A 14,357-nucleotide genomic window follows, 5' to 3' on the forward strand; every position below is an offset into this window, starting at 1 on the left:
GTTCTGCGGGAAAAGCTTCGACCGGATCAGCCATCTGGAAATCCACCAGAGGATCCACACGGGGGAGAAGCCGTACTCCTGCGAGGCCTGCGGGAAGTGCTTCTCGCAGAGGAGCAACTTACGGACGCATCAGAGGACTCACAAAGAGATGCAACACGTGGTGCTATAGAGTCTGTTTATGTCAGTAGTAACTGTGATTTTAGCATCATTTGGTGTGATTTTTTTTTTTAAATGGTGAATATGCAATAAAAACATGTTCTCGACTGTTGCTGCGATGCCCGATTACTTTGTGAATTTATTTTTCTTTATTCCTTTAACCCATTAACTCCCACCTGAACCGAGCACATTTTCTCCAGTTTGGCTTTACCCCAGTCCAAAAGCTTCTGGAAAAAAGGTGTGAAAATAGCGACAAAACTGAGACGAAAACAATGATGAAGATGTGACAAAAAAGTGAGAAAACTTGGACAAAAAAGTGCCAAAAAAGACAAAAAATGTGACAAAAAATTTACAAAAAATGACACAAAAAGACAAAAAAATGACAAAAAATTGACACAAAAATGACAAAAAATTGATGAAAAATTGATGAAAAATGTGACCAAAAAATGACAAAAAAATCGACCAAAAAATGTGACCAAAAAAATGACCAAAAAATTGACAAAAACGTGACAAAAAGATGACCAAAAAAAAAGACAAAAATGAGTTGAATTCCCCTCCAAAAAAGATGGGAAAAATCTGATGATATGAGGAAAAAGATCCATTTAGATGAGTTTTGTAGATCTTAGCTTTCGCTTAGCTTAGGCGTTACACTGGCCTACAGGATTTGGGAAAAGCTGAACTGGAGAAAATGCTCTCGGTTCAGACGGGAGTTAAGAGGTTAAAGCAGCGTTTTTTTACTCATTAATTGTCCGTGAGAGTAAATACTACGCTGACAGAAAAGTCAAGGGAACAGAGGGATATTCTACATCCAATTACACAAAGATCTTTTTTTTTTTCACTCAAACTTGGCTGTAAATACTGTTTAAGTGAAGCTAGACCACAGTTAGCTTTGCCCGTTAGCCTGTTAGCTTCGTCTTCGTGATTCCATTAATGTGTATTGGTTACTCCGACCCGGAGGCAGTCAAGTTGTAATAGTGGTTTTCTGACCAAAGACACCAGGGGGAAATGAAAGACCCCCCCAATCATCCCATTAACACTTGTATTACCCCCACAGGGACTACGGAAAGGATTTATTAAGGTAAACAAGTTACTTAGTACGGCTTTAACCTCTTACCCCACGCCTTAACCAAGTGTATTTTCTCCAGTTTGGCTTTACCCAAAATAGCGACGCAACAAAAACCTGGCTATATTTAAATAGGGAAAACGTGGAAGAGCTTGGTAGCTTCCATCTTCACCTGTTTTGGAGCTATAGAGGAGAGGCTAAATGCTAACGCCGTCTGTGTTTACGTGACTGAGGGCACACGTGAAGACCAGACAGGTACACATGAACTTGTCTAAGCTCAGGTAAGAACATATCTCAGTATGTAAAAACCGTGGCCTATTCCTTTAAAACATAAATAGCACAAACCGTGCTTTAACTTCAATTAACAATGTAAGGGTGAGGAGACCAAGAGACAATTCAGTAAATAACCACAGCGAGGACTTAAACTCATAACAATTATTCAACTATCTAAATTTTTTTGTTATATCTTTTGCTCTTTGTCCTTTTGACCTGATTTTGTCCTTTTTGCTGTATTTTCCTGGTCGGTTTAGGTGTCAGTGTGAAGGATCAGGGAAGAAATCAGATTATTTGAATATCAGTTAATGTTTATCAGATTATACAGTTTACATGTCCCTTCATAATCTGATTTCTGAAGTTCTAATGATTTTTGGGGACCTTTCCTCAGCTCATGGGCCAGGATCTTAGCAAGAGCCGACTGTTGTGGTTCAATTATCAATCATTCATGAGAGTAATTTAGCAACGAGATGATAATAAACATAACTGGGGCTGTAAGTTGCATAAAGTGGGTTTTATGAACAAAAGTAACATTTACATTTTCATACAAACAAAGTAAACATTTGACAGTGCAATAAACAAAGTCTTTTTCATACCGTTTCCTGTTTCCACTCGCTCAGTTGTTCGTCGCCTTTGACCTTTTAAACTGCCAGATAATAAAAAACATGTGCACGTATATACAAATGATATATAGTATTTTCATCTTCTCACCATATAATATTATGTACATCCACAATTTCACATGCGCTTGAGTAAAATATCAAGCTCCGAGAACAAAAACAACAGGACTTTTTCCTTGTAAACAAATGTGTGCGCCCTAAAGTGAAGGGAAGATCACCTTAGAGCTCAGCATTCTTAAACACAAACAAAACGTAGTTCATAGATTCTATACAAGCTCTTTGTCGTCCACTTTTCTAAACCTCTTAACTTCCGCCTGAACCGAGAGCATTTTCTCCAGTTCAGCTTTACCCAAATCCTGTAGGAGATCTGCAAAACTCATCTAAATGGATCTTTTTCCTCATATCAGATTTTCTTTTCTCCATCATTTTTTTGGGGGGGGGTTTCAACAAATTTTTGTAACTTTTTTGTAATTTTTTTGTCAAATGGTAATTTTTTTTGTCACTTTTTGTCACATGTTCATCATTTTTTCATCATTTTTTCGTCAATTTTTTGTAAATTTCTGTCATTTTTTTGTCATTTTTTGTCACATTTTTGTCATTTTTTTGGGTACATTTTTCGGCAATTTTTGTGACTTTTTTGCCACTTTTTCATCATTTTTTTGTCAAATTTTTGTCAATTTTTTGTCCCTTTTTTGTCAATGTTTTCTCACTTTTTTGTCAAATCTTCGTCATTGTTTTCGTCTCAGTTCTGTTGCTATTTTCTCACCTTTTTTCCAGAAGCTTTTGGATTGGGGTAAAGCCAAACTAGAGAAAGTGTTCTCGGTTCAGGTGGGAGTTAAGGGGTTAATTCTTAAAATCTTTATCCTTCATTATAGCGTCTTACGATGTGGACTTTTACCAAACATCCCTCGAGAAAAATCAAAAGTACAATTAGGACATTTGTGAGATATATTTTAGTTTGAAAAGCTCATTGATTTCTTTGATTTAATTTATACTTGAAGGAAACTTCTGTCAAATCATCGTACAAAAACTTTACAAAACTCGTCTCTCTCTCATTCATTTATTCCAGAGGCAACAGAAACAAAAAGCATCTCTGTCTGGGCTACAATTCTAATCTGTTTTACGCAATTTCAACCAGATTTTATTCATTTAAATTGGTTTAAACCTGGTACCATCGATCAATAGCTGCTTTTAAACTGTCTTGCATAATATCACACTACTACCTAACAGGAGAATATTAAGTCAGCAACTTTGTTCACAATTTAAAGCTCCTGATTTATGATTAACGACAAAACTTTTTTTACTTTTTAAAGACCTCCATCTTGGAAAAAGGTAAATTGTTTTAGGAGCCACTTCGGTAACACTTTATATAAAAACTACACCTTAGTAAATGATGAATTAACACTTAATTCATCAGGAACAATTCATTAGTTGTCATTTTTATACTCGCTACTGCCACCACAGGTCTAACGCGTAACTGCAGCTTCTATATTAAGCTCATAGATTACCCAAATTAACAACTTTTTGAGAGGATTGGTGAAGAAGTCTGGGCTCATTCTACACATTAGGACATTGTTGGAGAAAGTAGGGGGAGGAAAATACATAATTTAACATGTTTAAACTCCGTCTAGTCCCTTTAAGTGTCACTAACACTAAATAACTACTTAATGAATAAGTCAAGTATGTGAAGAGCTATTCAATGAGTTATTAACTGTAGAAGTTATTGAGACGAGATGCAACTTGGTCATTTTATACTCACTACCGCCACCTCAGGTCATACATGTAACTGCACCTTCTATATTAAGATGTGGTGAACAGGTCTGAGCTCATTCTACACATTAGGACATGGCTGGAACATGTAAGGGGGAGGAAAATACTTCATTTTAACATTTTTAAACTCTGTATAGTCCCTTTAAGTAGTTATTAAGTGTTAGTCACACTGAACTAAAGCCTAACTCAAAGGGACTTTTCGCTGGCGACACAAGATGAAGTCGGGAAGCTGATTTTGTGGAGTTTCCAAGCCTCTTGCTCTGGGTGAGTGGTTTAATTTATCGTTTACTCCTCAGTTCTACCTCTGACAACGCGGTTAACGTTTATCAAGACATAAATGACCTGTCAATGTTCTCATATTTTGGGTAAATGCATCGTTAGGTGTTTAAATGACATTATGCAGCTGTTTGACTGCCACATGTCTGATGCCCCGACTCAGAGTTGTTTGAGACTCTGGTTCTGGGGGTACTTGCTCATATACGATTAAGCTAGGGTAAAGGTAAATATGGGGTAAGGCCTCATTTGAAAGCTAAGACTGAGCAAAACTGAGCTAAGCTTCTTCCTCGTCTTTTTTTGTAATGTTTTCATCGCCTTTTGCCACATTTTAATCACGATGTTGTTGCGTTTGTGTCACGTTATCTTTGCAATTTGTAGCATTTTGTCCGCGTTTAGTTTTATAGTGTAACGCGACTGTGACGAAGCCGCAAAAGTGTGTCCAAAACGCAACAAATATGACTAAAACTTGACCACAAAAACAAGGAAGAAGCTTAGATGAAACAACAACAAAAAAAAGACACAAAATGGACAAAAAATGTGACAAAAAAATGACAAAGAAATGATAAAAAATGGGGAAAAAATGGACAAAAAATGACAAAAAAATGGACAAAAAATGTGACAAAAAAGAAAAGAAAAAATGATTTTGGTCAATTTTTGGTCACATTTTTGTCACATTTATTGTCACATTTTTAATGACATAAAAGTTACAAAAATGAGTTGAATTCCCCCCCCCAAAAGTTTTGTAGGCCTTAGCTTTCAAATGAGGCGCTACCCTGACCTGTAGGCTGTGAGCTCTCGGGTCATGAGGCTTTTAGATTTAGGTAAAACTTGGTAAAGGCGGGCCACAAGCAGCAGTGTCTGTAGATCTGAGAGTAAAAAACAGCCCCGCCTAGAGTTTACCTCACCCGCCGCCACATCTGCCCTCGTAAATGTGGCTTCCCTTCTGTGTCTTTGGCGCCTCTAGCTACCGGCGGTCACACATTCACTCACACACACACAGTTTATGGAGGCGAGGTGGGAGAAGTTCACGGAGGCACAGACAGTAAAGTTATATTCCGCTGAAGTTCGTAGCGCCTCCGTTAGCGCCTCCGTTAGCTCCTCCGTTAGCGCCTCCGTTAGCGCCTCCGTTAGCGCCCCCGTTAGCTCCTCTGTTAGCTCCTCCGTTAGCGCCTCTATGTGTTCTGCGTGCGTGTGACGGAGCCCTGCCGACTCGGGTGCAGCAGGATGGCGTTGGAGTGCGGTCTCGGCCGGAGCTGCCCGTTGCTGTAGTAGAAGTGATTGTTCAGCGCCTCGGAGAGCTGGTAGCTGCCGCTGTCCGTGTCGTCGTCCTGCTGCTGCTGCTGAGGCGGCGGCTGCAGCTGTCCCGGGACGCTCCACGGCTCCAGGCGCGAGGGGGACGAGGGCGGCTCTCGCAGGCGCAGAGGGGACGAGGGCGCCTGGCGGAGATGGGGCAGTTCGCCGTCTCTGCAGGGGACCAGGCCCTCCTCCGGCTGGGGCCGCAGAGGGACCAGAGACGAGGGCAGACCGGAGTCCTGCAGACCAGACAGAGGTGGGACAGTGAGGAGCCAGGAAATAAACATGGATTTTTTTCAGATTTGTCGACCTTGGAACTTTGACAGTTTTGACACATTCTGACATTTCCCACAAAAATTCAAGTAATAAACTAAACTGTGTCAAATCATGAGGTCTACAGTCAATACACTTTTTTATGGCACTTTTTTCACTTTTCTGATGCATTTTTGTCACTTTTTTGTCACATTTTTTGCTGGATTTTTGTCAATTTTTTTGCTGGATTTTTGTCTTTTTCTGATGCATTTTTGTCACTTTTTTGTCACATTTTTTGCTGGATTTTTGTCTTTTTTTGCTGGATTTTTGTCATTTTTTGCTGGATTTTTGCAATTTTTTGGCTGGATTTTTGTCACTTTTTGCTGGATTTTTGTCACTTTTTGCTGGATTTTTGTCATTTTTTTGCTGGATTTTGTCTTTTTATGCTGGATTTGTCACTTTTTGCTGGATTTTTGTCATTTTTTGCTGGATTTTTGTCATTTTTGTCCATTTAAATCCTCATTTTCTTCTCGTTTTTTGGCGCTATTTTGAAGAAGCTGTTAGATTTGGAGAACAGGAGAAAACATGTTCAGGTGGGAGTTAAGAGCTTAATATAGAAGCTGCAGTCATATAATATAGAAGATGCAATCATGAGGTCTACAGTCAATACTTTGTCAGTAAAAGCTCCTAGTTATGAGAACAATGGGAGATTTGTGTGTGTTGATTAAATGACCCTGAAGTGGAAAGAATTATTTTTTTCAATTTGAGCTGTGGTTTTTATTGGTCTCTTATTGGTTCTCGTCTTTCTTCATGAATTAGCGCTCGTGCTTCACGGCAACAGGGTCCCAAGTTCGATACTGGGCCTCTCTGTGTAGACTTGTTCTCCCTGTGTCTGTGCAGGTTTCCTCCAGCATCCCCTACGACTAAAACATGTACAATAGGCCAGGCTGAATGAGAGAGTGGGTGGTTGGTGGTGGTCGGAGGGGCCGATGGCACAGATTGGCCGCCTCGCTTCCTTCAGTTTAACCTCTTAAAAAAAAAAAAAAGATCCTGAAAAAGATCCTCTCGGTTCAGGCGGGAGGCCTGAACCGAGAGGATCTTTTTCCTCACGTCATCAGATTTTTTTTCCATAATTTTTTTGTTGTCCAACCATGTCCTAATGTGTAGAATGAGCTCAGACCTGTTCACCACAACTGCCTCTAAAATCCTGCAGTCACTGAAAAAGGTGTTAATTCGGGTCTGAAGTGCCGTCATGCAGGAGCTTAATATAGAAGCTGCAGTTACACATAAGACCTAGCGTGGCAGTAGTGAGTATAAAATGGCTAACTTGCATCTAGCCCCTTTAATTTTAACATTTTTAAACTCCGTATAGACAAACAGCAGAACAATGAGAACATGCCCCTCCGTGTGTAGATTTGTGAATGTGATACTTTCTACATACTCGTACCAGCGACATGTTGCTGCTCTTCAGGTAAGACTCCACTCTCCTCCGACGCTCCTCTCCCAGCTCCCTCTCACTCCACACCACCGGGCGCCCGAGCTCGTCCACCTCGCCACCAGGGGGCCCCCACTTCCCCGTCAGGGTCGCCTGGCTGCCCCTGTAGATGGGCCGCTCCTGAGTTCCACAAATCGAAAAGTTAACGGATCGTCTGGACAAAAAAAGATATGAAGAATGTACAGAGACTCACCAAAGACATCTGACTGTTTTTCATTCTGCTGTCGACTCTGAGCAAAGCGTAATCTTCAGGCTGAACAAGAGACACACGATGAGAAAGTTACTATGTTTCAGTTTGTAGAAGTAATGTAAGTGAAATAATAAGTCGTGTATCTTCACCTGCACTCTGATGTCGGTGCTGGCAGAGTTGATTCGTCTCAAAGAAGTCTGTCTGGAAAGAGTGTTTATTTCCTCCCTGAAGAAAACGAGAGAAAACGTAGATTTAAAAAGAGATTTACTTTCCGAGCCTTTAACACGGATTGTGGCGATTGTAAAGCGCGTGGAGGGTCGTACGTTTTCTCGCTGAGCTCCATCTCCAGCTTCTTGTGTCGGTTTTTGTGATGCCGATTGACCAGCAGAATGACCACCACCATCACCAGCACCAGGAGCACGGCCCCGCCTCCGATCGCGAGCAGCAGGAAGTTATCGCTGGTGATGTCGGCCAGCCGGAACGTTTTCTCTGCCACAATTTAAAGGCAAGGCATGGTCAACATTGAGATTATTGGATAGTTTTCCCCCTTAACATTGAGGGGTTTTATATATTATTTAGAGGTATATTTTAGATGCTTCTTTGTATTTTCCTGCATTTGAACTCATCTGAAGTGGAGATGCGAGGCCTTTGTGAACATTTCTTTGTGAACACTTTTTGGAGAATGATCTTTTTAATTAGGTTTATGTCGGCTCTTAAAGGGACTATACAGTTTAAAAATGCTAAAATTAAGTGTTTTCCTCCCCCTACATGTTCCAACAATGTCCAAAGGTGTAGAATGAGCCCAGACCTGACAGACAACTGCCTCTAAATTCCTCACGTCATCAGATTTTTTTCTATCATTTTTTGTTGGGTATTGAACTCATTTTTGCAACTTTTTTCGTCAATTTTTTATCACATTTTTGTCATTTTTTTTGTCACATTTTTATCATATTTTTGTCATTTTTTGTCACATTTTGTTAACCTGGCTAACACCATGCTGCTGTGTGCGCTCGAATTATTTCGAACTGCACAACAGCCTGGGGACCATGGCCCAAATTTTCCGGTGGATTTGGGAACCAATCACAGAGCGAGGAGGGACGGCAAGACGATGACGCACTATTCGATATACGGAAGCCTGTAGTTTATTTACGGATTTAAAAAAAAAAAAGTTTATTTACGGATCCAACGTGACAGCAGCAGACACGATGGTATTTTTCGATCAAGCTTTAGACCTTGTTCTAAATAATTTAGCTCAAATGTTTACAGCGGGTACGTCATACGTCATCTCATACGATGATACGATTGGCCATGGCTACGTGCAGACACATGACAGACTTTTCTTTTTTTTTCGTATCGCCCAATAAACGAGTATGGACGATCGTAAACCACACCTCTCCTACGAGAAAATGAACCTAAATATCACTTGTGATTTTAGTCTGGTGTTAGCTAGGCTAACATTTTGTCACTTTTGTGTAAATTTTTTTTCATTTTTTCATCAATTTTTTGACACTTTTTTTTTTTTTTTTTTTTTCTATTTTTTTGTCAAATTTTTGTCATGTTTTTTTTTTTTTATTGTCATTTTTTTGCCACTTTTTTGTCAATGTTTTCTCACTTTTTTGTCACATTTCCATCATTGTTTTTGTCTCAGTTTTGTTGCTATTTTCACAGCTTTTTTCCAGAAGTTTTTGGACTGGGGTAAAGCCAAACTGTGCTCAGTTCAGGTGGGAGTTAAGGGGTTAATTGGGGTCTAAAGTGCACAAGCTTAATATAGAAGCTGCAGTTACACGTATGACCTGAGGTGGCAGTAGTGAGTAGTATAGAATGGCTAACTTGCATCTAGCCCCTTTAACTGTGTGAATGAACAAGTTTGACAGTCAAATTGTTTTTGGCTTTACGTGTTGTTTGTGCCAAAGCAACGTCTGCAGGTGTCGAAAGTTAAGTGCGATATTTTTAAACCTGATGCAATTAATTAATCGTAATTAATCGGAAAAAAGTCCCGGCCATAATTTATATACATAATTGGATTCGTCTATGTGCCACTGGCTGGTACGAGATGTACGTGTATTGAACTGAAAATGTTTAAATAAAGTTAAAAAAGAAAAGCCAAACTGGAGAAAATGTGCTCGGTTCAGGTGGGGGTTAAGATGTTTCAGTCCTTTTGTAGAAGTTAAATATTTAACCCCTTAACTCCCACCTGAACCGAGCACATTTTCTCCAGTTTGGCTTTACCCCAGTCTAAAAGCTTCTGGAAAAAAGTTGTGAAAATAGCGACAGAACTGAGACGAAAACAATGATGAAAATGTGACAAAAAGTGAGAAAACTTTGACAAGAAAGTGACAAAATATGACAAAAATGTCACAAAAAAATGTACAAAAAATTGACGAAAAAATAAAACAAAAATGATGAAAAAGTCCCAAAAATGTGATAAAAATTGGAAAAAAAACTGGGGGGAAAAATGACACAAAAAATGACATAAAAAATGACGACAAACTGACAAAAGTGTGACAAAAAGTGACAAAAAATGTGACAAAAATGAAAAAAAAAAAATGGAAAAAAAAGCTACAAAATACCCCAAAAAACGATGGGAAAAAAATCTGATGACGTGAGGAAAAAGATCCATTTAGATGAGTTATGTAGATCTTAGCTTTCAAATGAGGCGTTACACTGGCCTACAGGATTTGGGTAAAGCTGAACTGGAGAAAATGCTCTCAGTTCAGGCGGGAGTTAAGAGGTTAAAGAAATGTACTCTTATTGGTTCCACGACCCACAAATATAGGCATGAAAACAAACAATGACAGAAAACTTGCAATACATTTTTCCATCATATTTATGTGACTAATCTACAACAAAAATTTCAAATCAGTATCAACTATTTCCCTGAGCTTGAGCTGAACTTGGTTTGCAGGACCGTGTTTTTTCCACCAGGGGGCAGCACATGTCCACCAGCGCCCTCCTCACCTGCCACATTAAACTCGTACTCCATCCTCCCGGTTCCCACTTGGTTCGATGCCAGACACTGGTAAACTCCGCTGTCGTTCAGACGCAGGGGACGTTTGAAAACCAGTTTGTCCCCGACCACGGTGGCTCCGTCGGGCAGAGCTCCGCCCTTCCTGCAGAGGGAGAGGAAGTGTGTGTGAACTTATCTGACACGGACTGAACATGCAGAACAGAAGACTGAGACAAGGAAATGATCGCTGTGAGACATTCTGACAGACACAGAATACGACTGTGAGATGTTGGGAAAAAGATGCACTTCTCGAATATCACTGAAGAGCAAATAGAGAAGCTCCTCGTTAAAACACATTGTGAAAACTCAGAGGCAGCAATGCACTGTTTTGTACCAGGCCTGGATAAAGTCAAGCACATTTTCTCCAGCTTGGCATTACCCAAATCTAAAAGCGTCAAAACAGCAATGAATCGAGGATGAAAATACAACAAAAAGGTGAAAAAAGCAACAAAAACATGCCAGAAAAACACAATTAACAAAAAAAGAGACAAAAACATGACAAAAAAGTTGCATAAATGTGGCGACAACACAACAAAAAAGTCACGATTCAGGTGTAGGTCTTAGCTTTCAAATGAGAAGTTACACTGGGCTATACTATATATACTATAGGCCAGAAATAGGCAAGTTTGCGTTGTGGAGGGACGATTTTCCTCATTGCCAAAACACCAGGGGCCGAACCTCACCATTGTAGCCTAAAGTAAATAACTTTGTTTTGCAAATGTTTTACATTACACCTCCAGCAGAGCATCAGAGCTACTTCCAGGTTTGCAATAGATAAAAGTGATTCTCAGGTGCTGCGGCTTCATCCCCCACCATTACCCCAGGATGACAAGCCATTACCCAAACAGTGTAATTTGCCATAGGGCTGTGCAATTAATCAAAATTCGATTACAATTTCGATTATTACACTAAACAATTACAAAATTAGCATAATCAGGGATTTTTTTTTTTTATGATATATATATATTTTATTTTTTTATTTTTTTTGCAAAGCAGACTTGCATTATTTCATGGCACTGGGATTATTCTCCCTTCACATTTCTCGTGCCATGGCTCGTGCTTTTGCCTGACATAAAACAAACAGCGCTGTGTGATGATGTCATCAGGCCGCTCTGCTCAGTTTACTTGTGCAGGTGTGAGGGCTGGCCAGCAGGGGGCAGGTGTGAAACAGAGACCTCTCCTTAATCGAGGCAAACTTGAAATCATTTGTACTTTTATGACTGACTTCAGACTTCAGAAAAATATTCAGCATCGTTTTTTTTATTAATATATAAATAAAATAAAGACTTTTTTTTTTAAAGGCAACAAATAATCGTTTGAATAATCACGATTTCAATTATGACTAAAATAATGGTGATTATTATTTTTTCAATAAATCGAGCAGCACTAATTTGCCAAATATCCTATAAAATATTGTATGTTCCACACACTTTTTTATTGAACAAGCCGTAGATATGCTTTCAAGAGTATTTTAACCAGAAATTATTATTTTCATAGCAGCATAGACGCCAAAAATAGTTATTTATTGCTTAAAATGCAATCCAGAATGCAGGAAAACACTGAGCATAGTTAACATTTAATTTTATTTGCTAAATTTAATACAATAGAGGTGAAGTGATATATCTGACCTCGACTGAGTGCGGCCCAGTTGTTTGTATAATTTTCTGCATGTGAAAAAGGTTTGGACACCCCTGCTCTTCACGGACGATATGGAGCATAAAATGATGAAGGCGTTCAAATAACCACTTGTGAATTTTCCTGCCGTGCCACCTGTCACTGCCCTGAACTTTATCCCGAAAGCTCTGCCTCCATTCAAAGTGAACGGCTCTGGAAAGCGCAGGCTGCACAAAGGAAAAGGCGGTTTCTCGCTCGGTCCACAGAGAGGCTCGGGTGTCCTGGGTTTCACTGTGGAGCTGCGGACATTTAAATACAGCTTACCCCCCAAAAAGGTCCAGGTCTCGGATTTCCGTTCCTAAAACTCCACCTATCCTCCCCCTTTATAATGGAGCAGGGGGGGAGATAACATCTAGACACAGGCGCGATGCTTCGAAATGACCCAGATAAGGACGGTAATGAGTCTGCGCCGGTCAAAGGAGCAAAGCTAAGCAATTAAGTCTGTATGATTTAGGCTTTAGATTGTTTAGAGTTCAAGGGGCGGTGATAAAACTGACTATAATTAAAATGAAACAGCACAAAGCGTGATCCAAACAAACTAAACTCAAACTGACTCCATTCTACTGGAAAAGAAATGATTGATTTAGGCTCAAATGTGTGCACTGTAAAAGCAGATACAGAACTGGTCAAAGTTTGGAAACACTTTTAATGTGTTAAAGGATCTGTATCATGCTATTTTAGCCATTCCAAAGTAAAGTATAGGCATTTATATGATTTTGTGATAAATATAAGTATTTTCTGGAGGTATTTTTCAAACCCGGAAGACACAACGCTTTATAAATGGCTAACACACACAAGCTAACATGTGTTTGGATTGACTCACCGCTCTGGTCCATCGCTGTTTACGTTATGGGACTCGTGTTGGTTATAAAAGTTAATTCACTTTGGTTCTGGCCAAGGTTCTATCAGGGCAGTACGCACGTGTCGGTCCACTGACAGGTCGATGTGCATTGTCATGGGAATAAGTTCGTTGAACAGCTAATCCCCTCTTGGAACCGCCGCCTTAGCGTGGTGGAGGGTTTGAGCGCCCGAATGATCCTGGGAGCTCTGTTGTCAGGGCTTCGTGCCCCTGGTAGGGTTTACCAGGTTCAAGGTGGCGGGTCAGACAAAGAGCGGTTCAGAAGCCCCTTATGAGAGACCAACAGGCCCGGATAGAACTATGAGGCCGTCCTTCTGTGGACCCACCACCTGCAGGAGGATCCTTAAAGGAATAGGCCACCGTTTGTACATACTGAGATATGTTCTTACCTTAGCTTTGACGAGTTCTTTAGGACCTGTCTGGTCTTCCCCCATGTTACACTACAAAGTATAATTAAACAAAATTAAACAATGTGGATTTTCTAAGCGGATAAAAGGGGGAACTATATTGTAAGGCGTAATAATACCAGGAGTAGTTCGAAATCTGCGCAATAAAGTGAAGATATTACATATTTAAATAGGGAAAACGCGGTAGCTTCCATATTCACCTGGTTTGGAGCTATAGAGGAGGAGAGGCTAAATGCTAACGCCGTCTGTGCTGTGTTTACGTGATTGAGGGCACGCGTGAAGACCAGACAGGCACAAATGAACTCGTCTAAGCTCAGGTAAGAACATATCTCAGTATGTAAAAACGGTGGCCTATTCCTTTAAAGCATAGGTCTCAAACTCTGGCCCGCGGGCCATATTTGGCCCGCAATGTAATTATATTTGGCCCGCGAGGCTATACCAAATGACTACTTGAGCTGGCCCACCGGTATTATACTTTTTTTTTTTTTTTCAGATTTTGCATATCTGAACTTACTACTAAGTTATATATTGTATAGTAATAAGTGTTGCTTGTTCCATATTCAATGTTAAAGCAAATCTTGTTTGGGTCCATATTAAAAGGTTAATTTGTTCAATGGTGGCCCGCGACTTTGTTCAAGTTTTACATTTTGGCCCACTGTGTATTTGAGTTTGACACCCCTGCTTTAAAGGAAGTGACTTGGTCGCTTCAGCCCCCCGTATCTTTTCGCAGTAATCTTCACTTTACTGCGCAGTAATCTTCACTTTACTGTGCGGATGCCAAACTACTCCTGGTATTATTACGCCTTACATTCTAGTTCCCCCTTTTATCCGCTTAGAAAATCCACATTGTTTAATTTTGTGTAATTATACTTTGTAGTGTAACACTTCATGTAACCATATTTAAATAGGGAAAACGTGGAAGAGCTCGGTAGCTTCTATCTTGACCTGTTTTGGAGCTATAGTGGAGAGCGGGAGAGGCTAAATGCTAACGCCGTCTGCGCTGTGTTTACGTGATTGAAGGC

The 14,357-nt window shown here is 40.0% G+C and overlaps 2 protein-coding genes across 2 annotated transcripts in view; both read right to left on the minus strand.

Moving 5' to 3' along the window:
- copa (COPI coat complex subunit alpha) overlaps positions 1-14,357 on the minus strand; it is a 198,761-nt gene that overhangs the window by 37,300 nt on the left and 147,104 nt on the right. The gene's annotated exons all lie outside the window — the stretch shown is intronic.
- Positions 5,331-14,357, minus strand: part of nectin4b (nectin cell adhesion molecule 4b) — a gene marked incomplete at both ends in the record, with an annotated part of 43,017 nt that continues 33,990 nt past the window's right edge. Inside the window, 6 exons of the mRNA XM_079569476.1 lie at positions 5,331-5,690; positions 7,151-7,318; positions 7,392-7,451; positions 7,538-7,613; positions 7,712-7,877; positions 10,347-10,498. Coding sequence (XP_079425602.1) covers positions 5,331-5,690; positions 7,151-7,318; positions 7,392-7,451; positions 7,538-7,613; positions 7,712-7,877; positions 10,347-10,498 — 982 coding nt within the window. The remainder of the gene's footprint in view (positions 5,691-7,150; positions 7,319-7,391; positions 7,452-7,537; positions 7,614-7,711; positions 7,878-10,346; positions 10,499-14,357) is intronic.

The sequence above is a fragment of the Gobius niger genome (assembly GCF_951799975.1).
Source record: "Gobius niger genome assembly, chromosome: 13".
NCBI lineage: Eukaryota > Metazoa > Chordata > Actinopteri > Gobiiformes > Gobiidae > Gobius > Gobius niger.